The sequence below is a fragment of the Geospiza fortis genome, unplaced genomic scaffold (genome assembly GCF_000277835.1).
Source record: "Geospiza fortis unplaced genomic scaffold, GeoFor_1.0 scaffold327, whole genome shotgun sequence".
In the NCBI taxonomy this organism is placed as follows: Eukaryota; Metazoa; Chordata; class Aves; order Passeriformes; family Thraupidae; genus Geospiza; species Geospiza fortis.
Window position 1 is genome coordinate 2,346,215 of NW_005054410.1, and position 22,765 is coordinate 2,368,979.

The following is a 22,765-nucleotide window of genomic DNA, read 5'->3' on the forward strand; positions in this document are numbered from 1 at the left end:
TGAAATAATAAGTTTCATTCCTTTATTCATGCTTTTGTTCCTGTTTGAGATCTTGCATCAGTTTATCTTGATTCATTGCATGTAAGCTAAGCTGATTTAAGTAGTAATGAAATCAGTTTAATGTGTTTGATTAGTTGATTTAGGTAAAATAATTTTAAAAGTGAGTGAAGCAAAGCGAATATGTCACAGCTAGGAAACCTGTTTGTAGAAATGTAGGAAGCTACGATTTTTTGAGGCAGAAGGACCTTCCTGATCTGTTTAGTTGGGATGAATATTCTGCAGTGATACCCTGAAAGGTGCTTAACAAAAGGAACCTCTTTTCACAGAAGAGGTGTTAAGATTTCGAGGGGGCAATATTTTTGTTTTTCAGTGCATCTTTCTAGTATCTGAAAGCTGAAATATTCATTCAAATACTTCACTACTTCTAGCATTCCTTTTCTGTGCTTACAGTGCAGCTGTGCTTCATTCTTTTTCCTCTACAGCCAGTAAATCAGATGCAAGTAACCATGCTTAAGTAAATACTTAAATTTACAGGAGATCATTCTATGGCTTACAGTTTTTATGGTACAAAAATTGATGATACACTTTACATCTATTTTAAAAGCAGTTGAAATCAAACATTAATTCTCCTGGAACTCACTTCCTAATATTGATTCCCCCTACTTTGCCTGACATATTAAGTAATTTTTAAGACTTTATTTATTTTTTTCCTTACTGGTTTTCATCTGTCACCATTTAAAGGGAAATGTTCTATATTTATATGTTGCATTTCAAAAAGGTAAGAAAGATACTTTCAGTGCATATTTTTTCAAGTACAATATTTGAATTACATTTTCTGCTTCAGAATTTCTATGAATCAAATTATTTTTCCTCCTGGACTATACCAAATGTGCATGATTTGACATGGAGACAGGATCCTTAATCAGACTGCAGAAGAAACAAGGAGAAAAGACAGTAAAGGGCAAGGAGAGAAATAAACAGTAGTATCTTCCTACATTTCTGGATGCTGTGTGACATGTTTGCTCCAAATGGACATATGCTCATTTGTGCCTGTCCTCTTCCATTGGTTTTCCCTGGTGTCTAGTCAGACCAGTAATGATCTCCAAAACAGCTTCTGTTCACTGCTGCTTACAACCTGCTCTTAGTGTTGCTGCCAAGAAAAGCAGTCCCTTTCCTGAAGGAATTACTTGAGTTTTCCCACTTTGCTCTTTGACAGGATTTTGCCCTTTGACAGCAGCATGAGTTGGATTTAACTGATCTGTACTTTGTGGCATGTACAGCATAAAACTTGGGCTGTATTTGCAATATAAATAGTTTTGTTGGGGGTACTACAGTGGTGGGAGTTAATTAGCTTAGAGGTATTTTCCAACCTAAGTGGTTTAATGATTCTAACAAGAGCCCTGTCAGATTTTTGAATAGAGTTGCTTTCATGTGGACTGACTCAGGTTGTTTAATGACATACATCAGTATTTATTTTAGATCATGTTATCCATTCCTATTTCCATTAGCTGAAATATTTAGCAATATCCGTGTCTATTTCATAATAATTCCATCTTGCTGGAAAAACCAAGGCCCACCAGCCTCTAAATACGAATAATAAATACAAATGAGGAGAATTATGTCAATAGCTTGAAATACATATTGTCTCAAATGCAATTAGTAATGTTTTTTGCTTCTTTTGCATCTGCCTATTACATCTTCATCATTTTTTCCCTTCTGTGTTTTTGTTCCCTCTATAAAGCTATGTTAAAACAACTACTATACAGTTAACCTAGATCAAGCTATCTCTGCAGTATTTTGAAACTTCAGGTTCAGAATTTTCATTACTAACTTCTATTTGAACTCTAAATCATAGCTAAACTTCTCTTCCTAATCATGCTTATAAAACTGGCTGTAATTTTCTCCTTGTTTCAGTGACTTTTTAAAAACTTCCCTTTCAATGTTAGTACTGCAAGGGAATAAAAAGTTAATTCTCAGCTGGCTGCTAGCAGTGGTTATCTGTACATTCAGGTCACTTAATTTTTCACTGTTCAGCAACATCCAATACCCAACTCGATATTTTATTTAGTGTGAACAGACTGATCCTAAAAAGAAAGCATCACCACTCTAGAATAACTAGGAACATAGTGAGCTCCTTAATTCCAAGTATGTGTATTTATTTTTATGGCCTGTGCGTGTTTGACTCTCAAGAACACAATGCAACTTGTTCACAACTATGTGGGCCATCTTTTTAAGCAAAATGCCTGACAAATTTTTTTGTATGTACCTTTAGGAAAAAAAATAAACAGTCCTTTCTCCCATCCTCACCCTCTGGAGACAACTTATTATTTAAAACACAGAAGAATACTTTTTGTGTAAAAACTAGACTTTACTGAATTTGAGGAAATGTAACGTAATTAGAATTTTTATGGCATTCTCTTTTTTTTTATCATTTATTGCTCCATAAAATAGATGAGTGAAGAGTTAGTGAATTCAAAGCTGTAACATCCTGTAACTGTAATGAAGTTTTGTAACTAAGGAATATCATACCAGATTTTCCTTCTCAAACTTTCTCAATGATTTTCTTTCTGTGCTTTGTATCAAGTGACACATAACAAGCTGAAATACATTCTTGCAAGGTTTTATTAAAAAAAAAGAAAACTCATAACTTTCTAATTTTCACAAAGGAAACAATGTTGTCGTCTTACAAATGTACCTATGGACAAACAACTATATTAATGAAGAATTAAGATGGGAAGAATACAGATGAGTTTCAAATATTTTTAGAAAACTACTCTTTATTAATATAATTACATTAACCATGTTATGTCTTAAAATAAGTCTCCTTAGATTAAATAAAAATCCTGTGCTTTTGGTGTATGTTTAGTATAATTTTTCAGAAGACCTACTGCTCCTCAGTTTAAACTCAGAATTTACTATTAATATTAGCATGAAAATAAAAACTCTGTTCTGTCCAAACTTCACTCTTCCAGATGGCCCTGCTGCTGCTATCAGGCTAAGTATTTTTAATTTTTTGGTTTAGGCAGAGCTTTGGAGAGGTCTGTTGAGATTTAATGTTTTCCAGGCAAATAAGAATTGATACCATCATGGCTATGCACTTGAATATTTCCTCAGGAAAATAAAATTCTCTTACAAAGACTGTATCAATGTTCCTGTGTTTGGGTGTTTCAGGACCCAATACTTGTCCACACAAGTTTTTATGCTGGTTTCTACTTCTGATGGCAATAGACACAATGTGCTATAAGTGCAGGAGCTCATTTCCAAAGAAAACCTCTTTTGCAGTGCCGTTGCAAGACAATCCAGTTATTTTCCATCCTTTTCTGCTTTGCAGACTTGCAAATTTTCTTCATATATTTTTGAGTTCCTTATTTTCTGTTGCAGTTCTTACCAACCTTTTTGGTTTCATACTTTCTAGTTTATACCAGCTGCAAATAAATCTCTAATTTTTTTTCCCCTGTATTTGTGTTAATTGACAGTAAAACTTCACCAGTATCATTCAGGTTCTGGAGCACCTTTTCATATGACCTTCTGCTTTCTGACTTGTTTGTAAGAGATATATTGAACTGTACTGCTTAGTCCAAAGGAAGACTTCCATTATCTTTAGGGTTACCTTCTGAAATTCTGGTGCTGGTTGATAGAGCTGACTGCAGGAAGGTTTCCAATCCAGGGTGAAACTGCAAAAGAAACTGATGGTCTCAGGTAGAGCATCAAAATCATTTGTTAACACAGAAAGATGGAAGGTATAGTGAGAATAATGAAAACCTTCCAAGCATTCTACAAAGTTACTTAATATTTTTATATATAGTAAACCAGGGGAAAGAGGAAGAGGAGATTTTAGAAGCTCCCCAAGCGAAAAAGAAAACGGCCTGAATATATTAACTCTCCCTGTGTAGACAGTGAACCCTAATGAAGGCATTATGTGCTACAGTCATGTTGCTAACATTTGGGTATTTCTCTCAAAATTTACTTTGTTTTTGTTTAGACAAGTCAAATGCTCCCTGCTGCTTATTTTGTTTATTTTTTGCTTCCCTTAAACTCTATTACAGACCTCTGTAGGATGATCTGTGAAACTTTCAGAGAGCAAATTTTATGTTCCAGCAAAAGTACTTGTGGGTGCATAAATCTATTGATGGTAGGCTGTTGCAGGTGAGAGGGGAGGGAGCTTGTACAAGACATAGACTGTTGAAAACTGCTCTGCTGGAACCTGGGAGAGTGATTTTTTTTTTTTTTGTTTTGGTCCAGATTTGGGATCTCTGCAGAACTAGTATTTCATGAGTCACAGGCGACATTACTTCTAATAGTGCCTTTACCAAGATTATTTACTTATTTCTTGTGTGTGAATGCTGAAGGCTCTAGATATAATGAGATAATAAAGAAAGTGAATGTTCCGCAGGGTGAAGTGGGATGGATAGTTGTCCTTGTGTCTTTGCAGTTCATTATCCCGTGGGCTGGACAGTAAGTATGAGCATCAAGAAAAATGTCTGATACTTCAAAGAGGAGCTGTGCAAGGCCTCTCTGTAGGGTGTTTGTGGTGAATTCTTAGATCATTGAAATCTATCCATTTGCTTGGCTTTACAAGAGAGAAAGCTGTTATCACATTTTTTTTTAATCCAGTGTAATAACATGAGGAAAAACCTGCATTTAGTGTTGCCTTGTCAGTGTGATCTCTTTGTGTCTGAATGTGCCCTGTTCAGTTCTGAGCAGCTTTAAACCAGTGGGAATTTCAGTCTCACAGTTGATTGTCTCCAAGTGACACAATGCTTGAAATAAGGTGAAAGAACACTTCACCTACCCTGGAGGAAAATTAGTTTTTCAGTTTAATGGGGGAGGAGGGTTTATGGTGTTCTGCATGTTCCCATTCATAAGCCTCACAGAAATTTACATGTCTTTCTGATACATAATGCACTGAAGAAGAGTCTAAGTCAAATACAAGTTACAAATTTGTATAATGTAATTTGAAAAATACAAATTACCAGCTCATCAATATGAACAAATAAAATTTCCTGTGATAAATTCAATGATGAAATGTTTCTTTTTGGATAGCAGGGAAACAAAACATTATTGTTACCCTGTTTGTCGTGGATGTGCCTCACACCTATCACATCTTATCCATAGTGCCATATCTTGCCCAAATGACAGTGCTGAACATCAGGAGCAATGATTCTGTTAGGAACACAGAAAAACCTATATAAAATTTGTATTACTACAGAGAGGTACTGGGATTCCAAAAAAACGTAGCTTGAAGAAAAAAAATAATTTGTCTGCCTAAAAGTACCATTTGAAGAGACTCTTTATTTGTCAATACAAATACATTTCAAACATTAGAAACAAGGATAATCCTAGACTGCATGGTGCCTGTAAGGAATCCTTTCACTGTGGAACTGGCATGTTAGCTGCTCTGGATTCTTGTGTTGTAGGGAATGGGGCAGGATCAAAACAACTTGGAGCTGCAGAAGTTGGAGTGAAAGACACTGCTGCAGCTTGTCAAGAGTTCAAGTTTCACAGCTTTCATTTGAGAAATGGATTTGTCATCACAGCTGTTCTATCTGTTATTGGACCCTCAGGTCCCATAGTGATATTGCTTTGCTTATCTGATACCGTGACAATATTTCTGATAAAATGTATTGTTTTTTGGAAGAAATGCAACTTTCTTGGGCTCAGTGAAGTGATGGATTATTTAATAAAATAAATCAGTGCTTCTGGTGTATTTTATGACCTTTATTTGTAGAATCTACTTGAGATCTCTCTTTATCTCTATCTCTTTTCCCAGTTTCAGGTTTTCTGAATATTATCAAAAAGCCACAAACATTTTACTTTAAAACTAGGACTGGTTGCTTTAGTCTCTCTGGGCAAGAATTTCTCTGTTCTTTTTCTATAACAGCAATCTTTTTCACTTTCTTTTTTCTTTAATAGTTTTCCATTTTTATCTGCTTGTCTAGGAGTTCTGTGTAAACACAAATTCACAGCATTAGTCAAACTGTAAACAGCTATGCATATGGTTAGCCTACAGTATGATGAAAATATCCCTTGAAGAGTGTAGGGATACTTCTGCCACTAAAATTGAGTATATTTGTAATCGCTTTCATGTAGGTGCCTGTAATATTTCTGCTTGCAGAAATAAATAGGGTGCAGAAATAAATATTAATTAATACAACAGCTTCATGTAGCCAGGATAGCTCTTTTGATATTAAGTTAGTCATGAAGCAAGAGGTGTAACTACAGCTATAGAAAAACTCAAGTAAAATAAAACTCTTCCAATCAGTGAAAGGAAAGAATAGGACAAGAAGAAATCCTCATTTAAAAAACCTTAGACTAAATATGCCACTAATTTTGGAGATTAAGGGCGCATACCACTAGAACAAAGGGCTGTGGTACAAATCCTACATCTCACGGATTATCCTTTGGCTTGAGTCAAATGCAGTTTAATTGACTGAGTTACAAGAAATTTGGTGAAATTTAGAGAATTTCTAGAAATTTATAGTTTCCCTGACCTTAAAATTTGTATATTCATGAGTCAGTCTTAGAGGGTTAGTGATTAAAAGGTTAGTGCCCAAAGTGGTGGCACCTAATAAAGATAAAATGTTCAGGTACATGCGAAAGGAAGATACTAAATTGCTCCCACACAATGATTAACAAAATGGTGCCTTTTCAGTTTCAGAAGACTTTAAATATTATTTGCGTCTCAATAAGATAAGTGGTAGTAACTTTCAAGTTTGGGAAAGTATTTTTGTATTTATGCTGCTGCTGGATGAGTATTTTTTGTGCTTTTTTTTTTTAGTCTTGTGAAACACGGGGATATGTGCTTGGATGCAGATGAGTGTCCATGCTCATGGAAAGGAAAGGAATATTTTCCTGGTGACAAAGTCATTTCTGCCTGCCATACATGGTAAGTGGGGATCTATTTAAGTGAGTTAATTTTAGTTGTGTATTTGTAGGGTGATTGTTTTTCCTTCATGTGTTTTGATCATAAATTTCACAGCAGATTATCTACTTTGACTTCATATTTACATTTCTTCAAAGAGCTATTAAAACTGGTTCAGGTTTTGTTGTTTCAAAGTGCTTTATATGACAAAATAATGGTGATTTGGCATCTTTCTGGTCTTTAAAAATCTTGATTTAGAGTTTTTATATTTTTGTTGTTATTTTCAAGGTTATGGCTAGTATTCCTAAAGTAGGGGTAAAATCCCTTAAATATTACACCTGAGTGACATTTTGGAAAGCTTTTTGCTTATTCATTTTTGCATTTAGCACTGAATCTGAGCAGTCTAGAGACCAGAACATAGCCCTATGTCCTTAAATCTGCATCCACAACTCTGTTAAATTAAGGGGAGTACTGAGCAACCTCATGTACTGAGCGGAGAAACTGACAGATTGATCACTGATTTTGTGTGTGTGGATAACTGATGAATCCATCAAAGGGGGAATTCCAACAGGAAAGGGTTGATAGGATCATTTAAACACACGCAGACACGGATTCCTTTTTCCTTTTGCTATCCAGTGTTGTCAATGCAGCCCGTACCCTGCCAGGTTTCCTCGAGCACTCTCAGTAGGATGTGTTTTATTGCCATTTTAATAAGCTTCACAGGAGTGTGAAAATACACCCCACCTACCTGATCTGAAACAAGCTTGTTTCATGGCAATCTCTGCCTGTTTTTCTCTCTGGCCAAGGCTGAATGTTGCAGGCTGGCACTAAGCAGTGCTGTTTGTCTTTCCAGAGCCTCAGAAAAACCAGCTGTACTGCCAAGCACCATGATGCTGTGGTAGAGGTGTAGCCTCCAGGTTTCCAGCAGAGCAGCTCCCTCTTTTTGTAGCTTACCAGGAGCTTTTAACTGGTGTCCCCTGGTGAGCTGCTGCTCCTGGCCAGCACAGCTCAGGGTAGCCCAGCCCAGGGAAGGCTCATCCCATCAGCACCTGGCTCTGCCTTGTCTGGATGTCGTGCCCCCTCCAGCCTTGTGCTGACTGCCTTCCTCTGCCTCTTGTCAGGTCCTCAGTAGCTGCTCTAGAAGAGATTTGTAGCCCTTTGGTGGACTGGTGAAGCGACTTACAAGGCATCTCCACTGGGCAGGCAGGTAAAGCGACCCGGGTTGTTCACCCCCTTGTTTCCAAAGGCCTCTCCATTTGGACCTGGTGTGGGATTGCTTGCATCAGAGAGAATTAATTTATCCCAACTAACCTGTATGAGACTTCACCAAAGGCAGCAGCAATGCAGGCAGAAAGACACTGGATATTTAGCCTTCTCTTTTTTTTCGTTTTTCTTTTTTTTTTCCTGAGGCCAGGCTCATTAATTCATGCAAACCATTAATGTTGTCATGGCTTTTGCATGGCTTTTGTAGTCTTCCATGCCCAGAAGCAGAGACTAAGCAGAGATTAAGTGATGATGGCTTTTTGGCAACCAGTTGTTGACGAATAGAGGGGAGCCTACAACAAGCTCTGCATGCTACAAAGCTTATAAAAATCTGAGTCTGCTGAGTGGGTATGCAGGGTTGTATCTGATGTGTTAAGGGAAAGATGCAAAGCATGAGAGTGCTTCTGTGCAAACAAACACACTTAGGCACTCACAGAAGTCATCACATAGTGGGGTTGGTGCATTGAATTGGTGTGTGTTGACAATAAATATCTTACTCATACTTGGCGTAGTGATAGCAACATAAATATTGATCTATCTGTTGAGCAGTAACATGACAGACAAACTTCCTAAGTTGGAAAAACTACCTGTGAACTGACAGGAACTTTCAAACCAATCTCTGAGGTCTGACTGGCCTGTGGCTCTAGGTTTCCCAAGTTTTGTTCTCAGTGCAAGTACCTGAAATATTTAGCATGTAATGGCAACATTAAACACAAAATGTTCTCATGTTGAGGCTATCAGAGCAATGTTTTGATGGTGTGCTGTGCCAGGTAAGATGGACTTGAAGTAGATGTGCTGGTCTGCTGTCATCATGCTGAGACCATTGAGTAACTCCTGGTCATTCTCTGTGGGCTGCTGAATTGAGCCTCCTGTATTCTTTAACAAATACTTCTTGGAAATATGCTTTATAAAACACTATTTGAAGTTTAGAAGCTTCTGATAGCTCAGCTTTTTCAACTAGGGCTCTCTAGATTCTGATAACTAAATGTTAGTTCACTTAGTATGAGACATGCCTGGTGTAGAGGACTTTAAAGACGTTGTGTACTTCTTAATCTCTTCCTTCTGACTATAAATGTGTTCCTGAACAAAAATAAAAGGATCTCCTTGGGCTTTACACGCTAAACAATGTTTCTGCACATTAGAGACCCTTAAGGCATCAGTGTATGGAGGTTTGGATGGGCCATGAGTGAAACTAAAACCTAATGTCTCAGGAGAACATGAGAAGCAGCATTTAGTTTTGCAGTCCAAACATAATTTCTTCTGTTTGCCTCTCTCTCCATCAGCTTGATGAGGTTCCTTCCTTTGCTGCTGTTCTGAGGTGACTGCAGTTAGCAAGTCCTGCTATTTCTTTGTTTTTTTGCTGCAGAAAACACTTCTCACATGTATTTTTAACTTATTTTAGCCATCTGCTTAGTGTATTGATACATGTAGTGGAGCAAAATGCAAGCATGGACCAAATCAGTGATGGGATAAGCAGAGTCTTGGAAAACCTGCACAGTGGCTCCATGTAGGTGCAAGTTAATTGCTAAAGGAACTGGAGGAAACCTGATGCTAGCAGTAGCAGGAGCAGTCTAGATTTTCTAGATATTTGCTGCCCTTCTGAAAAAAGTGGTGTACTGGCACTGTGATAGAAATATGAAGGAAAAGTTCCACTGACAAGAATTTATACTGAGAGAAAACTTCATACTTCCTGCCGCTTCAGTATATGAGATGTCAAATGTTAGAGATTTATCCAGTATTTCTGTAAGTCACATTCAGACTTTACCTGTAATATATTCAGCATTCATTTAATGAGGAAATTAAAAATAGTTTTTTTAAAAGTAAAGTTAGGCATGTACCAAAATTATATCACATGATGTATTTAGTTTAACCTACATTTATAAAGATACCTATACTAAAGCTATGCCAAGGCACCAGCTTTGGTGTCTCTTTATCAAGGAAAATTTAAATATTTGGGTCATTTGGGAACACAGAAATTATATTGTAATGATTGCTCATGGATGCAGGAAATGAAATTCTATCCATTATTTATAAAACTTATATCATCTCTGAAAATGGTTTTTAGATTGCAAGAGGGTGATTCAGAAAGAGGCATAATAGCCAACGCTTCAAAGCCTCCTATTGTGCAAAAAGAATTCACTTCTTCTCTTATTCTGCAAAGGGAATTCAGCAAGGTCTGAGCACTCATTTTGTAGATGTGTGGTGAAAACCCTTTGATGCAAATGTTGCCACAGACATAACTTGGACTGTTCTAGAAGCTCCTAAATTCTTAGGCTGGTGTTTGGGGGTGATGACATCTGGAAAAAGAGTAAGTCCAACAACAGGGTTCTTTTAAGGAGCCCAAGCTCCAAAATGCTACTGTAACATTTCCTTGGTAATTCTGTGGAATTCTCATTCCAGCAGAGAATGCGTGGAGACTCTAGTAACAAGGCATGCTACTTTTTGACTCTTAAGATTTAGCTTGTGCAGAAAAAAATGTTTGAAAAACATTTTCAGGTGAAAAACTGAAAAAGAAGGCTTTCTCCTTGTGGCATGTTATTGGTGTGCACTACAGAATAAATTGTATCACATTGCACTGAGTTTTTTGTTTTGTTGGTTTTCTTTGTTGTATTTTTGGGGGTTTTTGAAACCTTTTGTGGTGCTTATATATTCTGGAGCCTTTAAATTCTCATGGAAGAACAAACTTGGACGTTTTTCCCCCAGAGAATTAATTGATGTGTCTTGCTTCTAGCCAACATTTCAGAATGCTTCTGTCCGCGCTCCTCACACTTGCACAGCATTTGTTTCTTTGCTTCTCAGTGTAATAGCTGTAATCATTTGTCTGGGCTTGCAGCTGATATTCCCATAATTGGTGGTGCATTTTTCAGCGTTTGCCAGCACGGGTCGTTCCAGTGCACCTTCCAGCCTTGCCCGTCCATGTGCACGGCGTACGGGGACCGGCACTACCGCACCTTCGATGGGCTCACCTTTGACTTTGTTGGAACTTGTAAGGTGTACCTGGTTAAGGTGAGACTTCTGTGTAAAACTCCCTAAAATTTGGTTTAAAACTACTTGTTAAAATCTACCATTGTGCTTACTTGCTGTGTGTGCATTTTATGGAGTCCTACATCCTGTTTTTTTCATTTTGGACATTGTTTAGACTTTGAATCATACATAACATAAACATGCTGTGAGGTTTCTGCTAATTGAACTATGTAACAATATGTATATTAATATATTTAAAAACTGACCTTTTTTTTTCTCCAGGGGACTTCTTCAACCAGTCTTTCTGTCATTGTAGAAAATATTGACTGCTTTAGTACTGGAATCATTTGCAGAAAAAACATTTTCATTAACGTTGGAAAATCTCTTTTAGTATTTGATGATGAAACTGGGAATCCAGTAAGTTTCATTTCTTACTGCTGATCAAAAAGCAGCATATGTACTTCTCTGGGTGTTTCTTCCTTTCATAACCAAAAACTTACTGTGCCACTTCAGTAGCAGAGGTGTAAATATCTTTACAGTGAATGCTGATCACATGTGGATTGTTCAGTGGAAACGTTAAACAAAATCTTGTCTGTATTTAACAAAAATGTTAGAGGAGATAATTGTAGCTCTTTTGTTTAGATTTAATACCTGTTTAATATCTTAGGAGAAATACGAGTATTTTGAAGTCAGTGGGAGTTTTGCTATTAATTGTACTAGAGCTAAGAGCTTAGGTCTGGAATACATAGGAGGAATATTTCTATGCAGTTCAAAAATCCTAACAAATTACAGCCCCTGTGGAGCATATCCTCCACAGCCTGGATTTTGTTTTGGCCAAACTGCAAACTCTATTCTGTAAATGTTTAGTATTTTAGTATATTAGTAATTATAGATAGTACTATTTGCAGTTGATAGACTGACTATAGAAAGGAAGTTTGAGATATTGTGTTAAACCAGGCATCTTAGTCTGTGCTACAAATAAGTTGCAGTCTGATTGTTAGTGGATTAAGAGAAAAATGCTGTAAACAAGATGGTGATCTAGGGACTTATTTGGATGATTCCTTATTTCCAGAGGCTGCTTCATGCATCCTTTTTACCTATCCATATTCAAAAAAAAGCATGTGACTGTGACAGAATTACTTATACCTAAGTGAAAACTATAATCAGGAGCCTTAAGACTACTCATGACCAGATGAATCATTAACATTCTAATTTTCAGTCCATTACCCATCTTATAAATTTGATATAAAATCAACTTTTAAAATTGGAAAATCATAAAAATACAATACAGTTCACATCCAAAATCCAGGCCCCTTTTGCTTAAACATTTTTCCCCTCTGTGGCCTTCTGCCTGTTTTTGGACGTGTCAGAGAACCACGTTGTTAATTTCATTTAGGTGTTTAGTTTCCTGTCAAGTGAATGTTTTATGAAGATATTATTTCCATTATTCACGCCCTTGTTTTATTTTGAACAGAGCTTATCTAGTTACATAGATGGCCTACAAAAAGTGCAGTTATGGAAAGCTGGATTTTTCACTGTTGTTCACTTTCCTGATGAACATATTACCATTCTTTGGGATCAGAGGACAACAGTTCACGTGCAGATGGGCCATCAGTGGCAGGTAGGTGCAAGTCAACACTCTTATTGCCATTTCTTTGAGGTATTTATGTAAAACTTGTTAAATAAGACATAATTCTTCAGAGAATAGTCTGTCAGAAATAAATTAAAGAAGCATTCAGCTACCTTGTCAATGAAAATATTAATTCTCATTTATCTTTTTTTTAGTTACTCTTTTGTGTATAACTGTTGTAACAACAGAGGCCAATATCTTTGAGGCGAAGTTTTCCTTCAGTACTCATTCCTTACGTGACTGAAGCAGATGTTATTTTGCTGAGGCTTAAAAAAACACATAACTGGCTAACAGCTCCCTTTTCTGAACAAAAAGGTCATCTCCTTTTTTAAAGGCTTGGGGACACATAACTGAAAAGGCAAAATAATGACATTGCCAAAATAAGATATCCTCCATAGCTTTGTTACTGAATTCCTCTGACCAAAAAGCTGCATTCTTTTGACTGAAATTTAGCTGAAAAAGGATCAAAATATTACAAATTTAGAATTAAGCAGCTGAAGATGCATGTTTTGAAAATGGTTATGACTGACAGTACTTCCTCTTGTGAAAATACGTTTTTATAAATATGTATATATGTGTATATATATAATTTTTTCTCAGGGAGAATTGACTGGATTGTGTGGAAATTTTGATTTGAAGACAGTAAATGAACTGAGGACTCCAGATAATTTTGAATTAACAAACGCACAAGAGTTTGGAAACAGTTGGACAGCTGTAGAGGTACATGGAAAAAGAGAATGTGCTTACTAGTATATTTTGCTAGTAGATTTTTTTTACTGTTATATCATAAAGTTCACCTTGAATGAAATCAGAAGTTCCTTCCTGAGAGAACCAGTCAGGCAGCAATACAAATGACAATATCAGTGGTTCTTAAAGATGTCATAGTCTGTTAGAAGAAAAGAAAAGAATCACCTTTTTGCTGCAGAGTGTCTAGAGAGTAAAGAAAAATGCTGTAACAATATTTTAAATGTTTTTGATTACGTTTGAACAATAAAGTAGTGGGATTTCTGTATAATGGAAGAATGTTGAGTTTGTTTTAGAGTGTGTTGACAGTTTAGCTGATTTTTCATAGCTGGGAAACGTTTTACTGTGCAGCCATAGCAATGGAAAGAAAAAAGTTCTATGTGCCTCTCTGGTACCTCTGATTAGACCCATAAGTATGTGTGTGTTTTTCTCCTGCTTTCAGTGGAATGTTTCTTCAAATAATATCATTTTCCATCTCTTCTTCATCAGCATTAGCTTTTGACTCTATATCTTAGTCCTGCTTCAGTTTCATAAATAATGCAATTGTTTCACATTTTGCATCTTCCTAAAAAAATAAAAAGCGCAAAAATACGATTTGCAAGTTCAAAACACAAAGTGGTTTTGAAAAAATTTTCTCACCTTCATTTTGCTTCCTGGTTTAGTGTGTGGACAGCTCTGACGTTCGAAATCCATGCAGTTTGAACCCCCTTCGAGAGCCATTTGCCAAGAAGGAATGTGGGATACTGCTAAGTGAAGCATTTGAAGCTTGCCACCCAGTGGTGAGTTGTAGTCCTGTATATAAACAAGTGACATTGAACATAGCACCAGAGAGAAATGTTACTCTTCAACGTCAAGCTCTTTGTTATTAATGAAGACAAAAATACAACTACTTTGGGATATTTTCTTTTTAATCACAAGCTTTATTTGTGTAGGCATAACCACTTGCTTGCTTTTCATGAAATGTGTTACGTGGCATGCACATTTTTCATGCATATATAAATAAATGTATTGAATGGGCAATGTCAGATGGGAAAAGTTCATTTCTAGAAAACTTACTCAAGTGTAAATCCATGTAGAATGTGTAACAATTCAGTAAGAAAATTAGCATTGACAGTTTTCTTTGAAATTTTGTCACTTAAGACAAGACTTGAAGATACTGTAAGGAAAAATGACAAATTCTTGTGTGAAATTGCCTGATAATATGAAGAGAATATTAACTACTTGCATATAAAGAAGAGTTTTCCATCTACTTTGATTTCTTACATTTTATGTGTATCTGACTTCCTTTAAATTTTATTTCATAAACGTTTTTCACAGTTTATTACGGCTTAAATATTACAAAACACTACAAAACACAAGCCCACATCAGTATCTTAACGTGCCTGTTCTTAATGGGTGATTGCTTTAATTGGGTTGCTAAGGGCTGGACAAGATTTTATGGAGTGTCCCAATGAACAATTTTTCTCATGTGTCAGGAAGCATTGAGTGTGAAATCTTTAATTCTTCCAAGCTGGATATGTTGCCTTTTGGAAGAGCCACAGCTTTGTGTCGAGGTGTTGGTTGGCAGCTCCTGTAGGAGTGTTTTTGATAAGCGATATTTTCATTTCCAGATTGACGTCACCTGGTTTTACTCCAACTGCTTGACAGACACTTGTGGCTGTAACCAGGGTGGTGACTGTGAGTGTTTCTGTACAAGTGTCTCAGCTTATGCCCATCAGTGCTGCCAGCATGGAGTTGCTGTGGACTGGAGGTCTCCCAGAGTGTGCCGTAAGTTTGTTTAACCAGCACTGCCAAGGGCTGCCCCTGCCCTGCATTTGTGGCAGCCAGACCCAAAAAAAATCAGTCACACCAGCTGACCTGGGGCCATGAATTGAATCTAAGCCTCGCTGTTGCCTCTCACTCCAATTTCATTCTGGTCTGGCTGGATTATGTGCTTTTTCTGTGTTTGTGAGTGATACTTTCCTACTTTTAATCCCTTTGTCCTATGATGTGAAAGGAGAAGTCATGGGAGAAATCTGTATTAGGGTACAGCATGCATCTCTCAAACCAAAGGTGCAAAGTTCACAGCTCAAGTGATTTCCATCTTCAGGAGAACTTCACTTAATAAGATCTAGTAAACATACATGCCTTATTGGAGCCCCCAGAGCAAGTGTGAAATATAAAGGTCTTCTGAAGAAAAACAATTTAGTTTTTAAGCTGGGCAGAGTAATTACCTTAGGATTCCTCTCCAACAATTCTTAGAACTTAAAAAATCTGAGGTCCTTTTCTTGAACATCTAGTGGAAATGCCTAACAGGAGGCTGTCATTTCCCCAAAGATAGGATAAAAGAAGAGGAGATGCAAAGAATAGAAGGAAACAAGCATTTTTCTAACTTTGCAGTTGTACAGAGAGAGTGTGCAGCTTGCTCAGGGTCACACAGCAAACTGGCCACAGAGTGAGGGGGTTACCCTTAACTTTGGATGGAAAAGGTGTGTTTTAATGTGAAGCTCAGTCGTAGCCACTAGAGGTCACAAAAAGACAGCTGTAGGTGTATAAACTTAGTATTTCCTGCTGGGAATCAATGCTGTCTTTACATCTGTGTAGCTTAAATTAGTATTTTATCTAAAGTACAGCAAATATTTGACAATAACTTTTAAATAAATGTTTGTGTATGATCTAATTTGGCCAAGCATTTGGCTCACATCTTAATAGTAAAGGGGAATAGAAAACTTAGTCTATGTTTATCTACTGAATGCCTGTAACTGCATTTTTTTCTTTTTCTTTTTTTAGCTTATGATTGTGAATATTTCAACAAAGGTAAGTTCTAAAGGAAGTGACAAAATATCAACAGACTCTTGGGGTTTTTAAATTTAAGTCTTAGAATCTTTGTATAAAAACAATTGTATTACTGAAACCATTTGTGAACATTATGTTGTTTAACTAGCAAGTTGTTTAACTGTAGTTTAACTTCTGTTTTGCTGCTTTATTTTGCTTTTTCAAAGGTTTTTAATTTCATAATTCCTGGACCTCTCCCAAGAATTTGTGTCCAACTAATTTTCTTTGCAGCGATGGATGATGATTAAACAATTAAATCATCAAGTAATTAATGGAATATCAAGTGAAAAGTGCCAGTGGCATTACTTGCTTAAGGTGCAGCACAGCTCAAAGCTGAACAGAGCCCAGTGGGTTGTTAAATCACTCACAGGCTCCTGTGCAGCCTCCAGAGGGAAGTAGCTGTTAAGCTATGGCAACTTTTTGTCCCCAGAGGGGAACAACACTCCTTTTAGTCTGTCTGACCCAGCCTGGAGTTCCTGAGTGACCAGCACTGCTGCTGCATTGGGGTGGCTGTCAGTGAGTGTGGGGTGCTGGACCATACCCTGAAGCTGCATGGGGTGCTGTAGTGCTGTGTTAGCCCTGGAATCTGTATTCAGGCTATTTCCAAATCGCCCTGCCTGTGGCTGCGCAGTCAGCTGTGGCACACAAGGCAGCCTGGTGTGAGGAAGGGTCAGGGCTCCTGCTGCTTATGCTGTAACTCTTTATCCAGCTATCTAGAAGCCTGTCTATCCACATGACATGGAGTATTTTGGTCTTCTGATCAATATTGCAGCAGCTCACTCCTGGAAAGGTCTCAGAAAGGGACCAAGTTAAATTAGGACAGACTTATGCACTGTGCCATGCCCAAAAAATATGGCCAAGAGGTGTGCCTTTTCTCATACATTGACTCCTGAAAAGGTTTTGAGTGGAGTCAAATCACTAATGCATGGGAATTTTATCTAAATTGCCATTTAAGACTTTCAATTAATTTAAATAGGATAGTTGAATATTAGAGGTGATTGAAGGTTTGAGGTTTTCTTTATGATTTGTATTTTTTCATAAAAGAAATACGGTTTGATAATAGACAATGTTAGTGCAGGTAGACTGCAAGTGCAGTGCCTCTAACATCTGTGGTGATAGTGAAGCTAGATGGTCACACATACTTTTAAGGTGTGTTATTACCTTTGTTACTGAATTCTCACTGACAGAAATTAATGGTAATAGTGGAGATTTGAGTATGTGACCAGCCTTGAAATAAACATGGTTATTGTATACTTCTTTCTTTGAATTTTTTTGCTCTTTGCTAATCCAGTATTCAACATATTGCTCATCAGTATTCAACACAGAATGTTTCAGAGCTATCAGTGGACAAAAAAAAAATCATCTCCATGCTGAATATTTTCTTGTCTATGTAACTTAGAGTAGGATGACCCAGAATTACCTAGTTTTGGAGACAGGAAGGTTAAGAAGTTCTCTTAGACCAGGAAGAGATACTCACTTTGTGATGAATTCAGAGTGAAATAGTTCCAGTCCTACTAGAATCAGAAGCCTTTTGTCTTTGGTCAAGGGAAATCCTCAGCTGGTGGTTGTGGTCTCTCAGCTTTTGGATGGGCCTGAGATGGGATACTTAAAGATATAAGGATATTTCCAGAGCAGTTTTAAGTAGTAATTTAAGCATGGCTTTTCAGCTCCCTTCACTGAAGGTAAAGAGATATCTTTGTACATGTGTAGGTGGGTATGGACCTGTGTCCTAACGGGCTGTCTTTCATAACATTAGAATTTAAAGCTCTTCTTGTAATGCAGCATCCTTAGGATTTCAAAACTCTTAATAAATTTTAAGCTTTTGGAGCACCAGTGTATGAAGGCAAGCTGCAAATTTCAGTCCAAAATTTCAACATGTGGGAACAGATTTTAAGAGTCACTGCTGTTAACTCCCCAGCTGATAGCTGCAGTTATCTCAGATATATGCTTGCCATGTCCTGGCATGTGGGTAAAATGGTAATGAGGTGAACTGCTCAGGTGAGACATAAAATGCCTACTTTTAACAGGGAACTTAACAAAAATAGTTTCAAACATTTAAAAATAAACTCTAAACTATTTTTCTGTAAAAGTTTGATCTAAGTGAGAAGGTGTGGCATTTTAAGGTTTAAAAATAAATTTGCATATTTTTGGCTTTTTTAACTTACAGATAAAATATGACCATTCTTTGCTTATGATGCTGATTTCTTCCTGTCTTACTTCACAAGTAAGACTTCACTGTTCAAGGAGTTTTTTGATGCTTGTTGGCAACAAACTTTTATTCTCTGCATTATGCCTCATGCTTTGGACATTAATAAATAGGTTTTAAGAAGTAGGAAGAAGTGTACATAATCAGTTTGACCATACAAATAAATAGTTTTGGAGGATGCTAAATCAAATAACCAAGGGGCCAGCTAACTTCAATAAAATGATTACGAAAGCAAAGCATATGAGAGGGAGAAAAAGGAGAAGCTGATTGTGAATCTTGAAAATTGAAAGTAGGTATTTTTTATGGTTTTCAGAACATGTATTTTCTAAAAAAGGTTTATTTTGGTTTTCTTTCAAGTTTAGTGTGTGGCACCTAGATCTATTTGTTGAGTGATGAGATGTGTTTTTCTTCACTCTGCCCTAATGCTTAGAGCTCAAGCATTTGTGACGCTTGACATGAAATATAATTGTTTTTTTCCTCCACAGCTCTGGGAAAAGGCCCATACAAACTGGTCAGCTATTTGGATGGAAGATTTGTAATAGCAGCAAAATTGGTGGATGGCGTTGTTTTCCCCGTGAAAGATGATGATATTGTTCCTGGGCATGTAGTGAGCTTCATGCTGACTTCAGGACTTTATAAACCCAAAGCACATGGTAAACTCCTAATAACCTAGCTTCTTAAATAAGACAGAGCAGACTGTGCCCTTGTCTTTAAGAAATAATAACCTTCTTCAGCTTCTTAAATAAGACCGAGCAGACTGTGCCCTTGTCTTTAAGAATAAACATGGGTTAAAATTTTCTTGCTTTATCAGTCAGTTGAATGTGCACTTTAATATCTGCCAAAATTTTCTTTGGTGGATTTTAGATGGTAGCTTTGTAAGCAGTTGAAAAGCAGCTGCCTCCCCACATCCCAGCCTTCAGAAGGTATTGCAGCCAGTATCTGTGTGCTGCTCCCTTTACCTCTCCTCTGGTGGAAGTGGGAAAGAATGGGAGAGAAATGTTGCAAGGAAAATGCTCCCCACCTCCCTTGCTCTGCCACCATCACTCATTGTCTGCCCACCCACACAGAGATGCCCTTTGGCACTGACTGAGCTCTCTAAGTGTGAGTGCTGCAAATCTGTCTCCTTTGGGTCCCAACTTAAGTTTCCCCTGAAGGAAACTTCCTTTCTTCATCAGATGAAAATGTGTTGCACACCTTCAGACATGTGCAGAAAGCCTACAAGAGTGTATCCAGCATTTGTGAGATTCATTAAATGCTGAAGTTGTCTGCATACACAGCTTTAATGCCCACAGAACACTTGGGTATCAATGGTTTTACTGACCAGAGTCCCCTGATGAGCTCTTTGGGTAGCCTGAAGGTGGCTTTGTGTCACTTAAAAAATTATAAGTGCTTGATTACTAATACTGCTGTCTGTAGAACTGACACAAGAGCTCATGTAACAGAATAGCTGCGGATAGATTTCTTTTATTAGTCGTAGTTTTGAGGCACTTGTACATTGTGTTCAATTTATCTTTGGAAAGGGAAGATCAGTCCTACTGTTCTGTTCCCCTATAAAAATCTCTTGCTTGGAATTTAACCTGGCAAATAGAGTTTGTGCCTTATGGTCCAGTTTGAGCACATGTAATTTCATCATTTGGTCATGAGGAATTTGCACAGTCAATGTTCTGTATCATTATAGACATTCATGCCTCTTTGGTACCTCAGCAGAATGCATGTCTTACCAGTTTCAGGCATGCCTGGACAATGGAGAGTTTGGGGCATTAATGCACTGATTGGCTATACAGCAGGTGTTAAAAATCACACTGACTGTCCTTTGTTACTTATCAAAGAGCTGCTTGCTACAGACAATTCATAAAAAGGCATTCACTAGTACTGCTAGGTTTTTCAGATCATCTGAAGCTTTTATGCTCAGAAAACAAGGTGGTCTTCCAGAAGTGTTACGCCAGAATGTGATAATATATCCTTTTAATAGAGATCATTTGTTTTCTAAGCTTTTTTTTTTTAAGAAATGCTAGCCAATCCTGGTGGGTTAGTTGATTTTACGGTAGATTAATGGCTGTTTTCAAGAGACTAGCAGAGTTTACAGCAAAATAGAATGAAGTAATTCTGTGAGCAACAGATGCCTGTAACAGGCTCAAGATCTGATGCCCTGCAATTGGCTGTACAGAGGCTGCTTGAAATCAGAAGTACTGCAGGGTAAGGTATCATGAGGGAATATTTGCCAGAAAAAAGACTTTGCTGTACTGTTCTTAAAGGGAGAGCTAGAGAGCTGAATGCAAAATACAGTTCTCTAATTTATTTTTAATGAAAGGCTGAGCTTTTAAGCTATCAATTCCTGATGGCAAATGTTACTTTTAAACCTAGTTAGATGGAGCTAAAGTTTTTATTAAACAAATGGCTTAGTAAAGACTGTAAATTAAGTTCTGCTTGACTGCAGGGCTATGTTCCTTTATCCTGGTGTGGGCAAATGTCTCAATCTCTTTGTATTCCCGTTGGAATCTGTAGAGTATTTAGAAAACTTAATAAGCATCACAATCTAGCACTCTGCAATCCATACGTAGTGTATTTTCTTATAAGATTCAGGCTGCTTTCGTTGGTAAGCTCAAAGCCAATTTTCATTCCTCGTGCTACTAGAGTCAGTAGTGGTACATCAGAATGAACTTCGTTTATTATGCATTTATCAGCAAATAAATAAGTTCTGTGTGCTCTCTTCTGTTTTGTTTTTTCAGATTCCAGCTTGATTTCATTTGAAACAGCTGAGAGACCGAATTATTTTCTTCAGCTGGTCTCCAATAATACTCTTGCTGTTTCTAAATGGAAAAAATCAGAAGATTTTCACAACAGATCTACGTTTGTCATTCACAAGAACACGTGGCTGTCGGGATACAGTTCCTTTGAGTCATTTGCAAAACCAGGATTCTTCATCCACATTTCAGCCTCTTCAGTTGGGCTTTTGAAGTACCATCATTCAGAGGAGTTCAGACTGTCAACCCTTTTTAAACTTGTGGGTAGGTAATTACACTTCAATGTTACGAACAGCAGTTTTCTCCCTGTGCAAATCCAGGCTAAATGGTGGTGTTATTTTCAGAGGTGATGAGATTGCTTACCTCTCCCCTACATTACTGGGAACTGTGGGAACTCTGGGACATCCGGGCTCAAAATATTTTTCCCTGAGCGTTGTAGTGATGATGAGATTAATGAGATTGTGTTTTCTTGTGAAAAGCCATTAAATAACTTAACACACGTTTGCCAAACGGGTTTGGAAATACATATCCTAGTGCACAGTTTCTGGACAATAGTTGCTGTAGAGGTGGTAAGAAAATTCTTCAGGAGTAGAACATTCATACTCATAAAAAATGGATTCACAAAGGAAATAGAAAAGAACAGATCTCTAAAATTTAAAGTGTGTAGACAACATTTGCTCTCCTTTGCCTGCTGCCAAGAGAGAGATTTCTGTACAGTGAATTCTCATTGCTAACCCTGTGGCCTCCTCAAGGGTAATGCCATCCAGTGCTAAGGATATGGCCTGTAGGCTACGCATTCCAAACCTCCTTTTCTCCTGAAAAATACCTTGGTTTTTATCCACTACACACTCAGAGATGCCGTGTCTGTTGGGATGTTAACCACTAGTGTTTCAGTCATCATCTAGCTGGGCGTATTCATCCCTTCCTGGGGATACAGATGTTCATTTCCCTAATGTCTCTTGAAGAGATACAGCTTTTGAATACAAAACAGACTGCTGTGAGGGTGTTTCTACCTACCTGTGAGATTCCCATTCCCATAATAGTTACATTCCACTGAGACATTAGGATCAGAAATGAAGAAGATATTCACTTTGAGGATCATTTCTTAGGAGCTGGCTCAGATGTTGCTCCTACAAGAGCTGATGACAAAACCACACAAAAAAATCACGTAATTCAAGCTATTTCTATTTTTTGGGTTTTTTTTGTTTGTTTGTTTGTTTTTTAAGATCAGTAAGGGAAAGAAATAATAAGAATTGCAGTTTTTATGTATTCTTAAACAAGTGGAACCATGTGCTGAAATGAACGTTGCTTTGGAGGTCAGGAAAAACATGCAAGTTATATTGGTTATAAAATAAAGCAAAACAGATTATTCGTGTAACTATTCTTTGCTTTAGCTTTTACTTGCCTTAACACATTAGGTACCTCAAACATACTTGTTTTTGAAATTCAGTGACAACAATTACTTGCTGAAACTAAGTGTAGTATATGTAATTCCAAAATCACTGCAAGTGATTACGTTCTAAAAATCTTATTGTACT

The 22,765-nt window shown here is 37.3% G+C and overlaps 1 protein-coding gene across 1 annotated transcript in view; it reads left to right on the forward strand.

Annotated features, from left to right (window-relative positions):
* The window catches only part of OTOG (otogelin), a 94,047-nt gene that overhangs the window by 36,054 nt on the left and 35,228 nt on the right, over positions 1-22,765 (forward strand). Inside the window, exons 22-31 of the mRNA XM_014309185.2 lie at positions 6,779-6,886; positions 10,993-11,131; positions 11,372-11,506; positions 12,564-12,710; positions 13,320-13,439; positions 14,126-14,242; positions 15,074-15,230; positions 16,233-16,259; positions 18,969-19,136; positions 21,213-21,491. Coding sequence (XP_014164660.2) covers positions 6,779-6,886; positions 10,993-11,131; positions 11,372-11,506; positions 12,564-12,710; positions 13,320-13,439; positions 14,126-14,242; positions 15,074-15,230; positions 16,233-16,259; positions 18,969-19,136; positions 21,213-21,491 — 1,397 coding nt within the window. The remainder of the gene's footprint in view (positions 1-6,778; positions 6,887-10,992; positions 11,132-11,371; positions 11,507-12,563; positions 12,711-13,319; positions 13,440-14,125; positions 14,243-15,073; positions 15,231-16,232; positions 16,260-18,968; positions 19,137-21,212; positions 21,492-22,765) is intronic.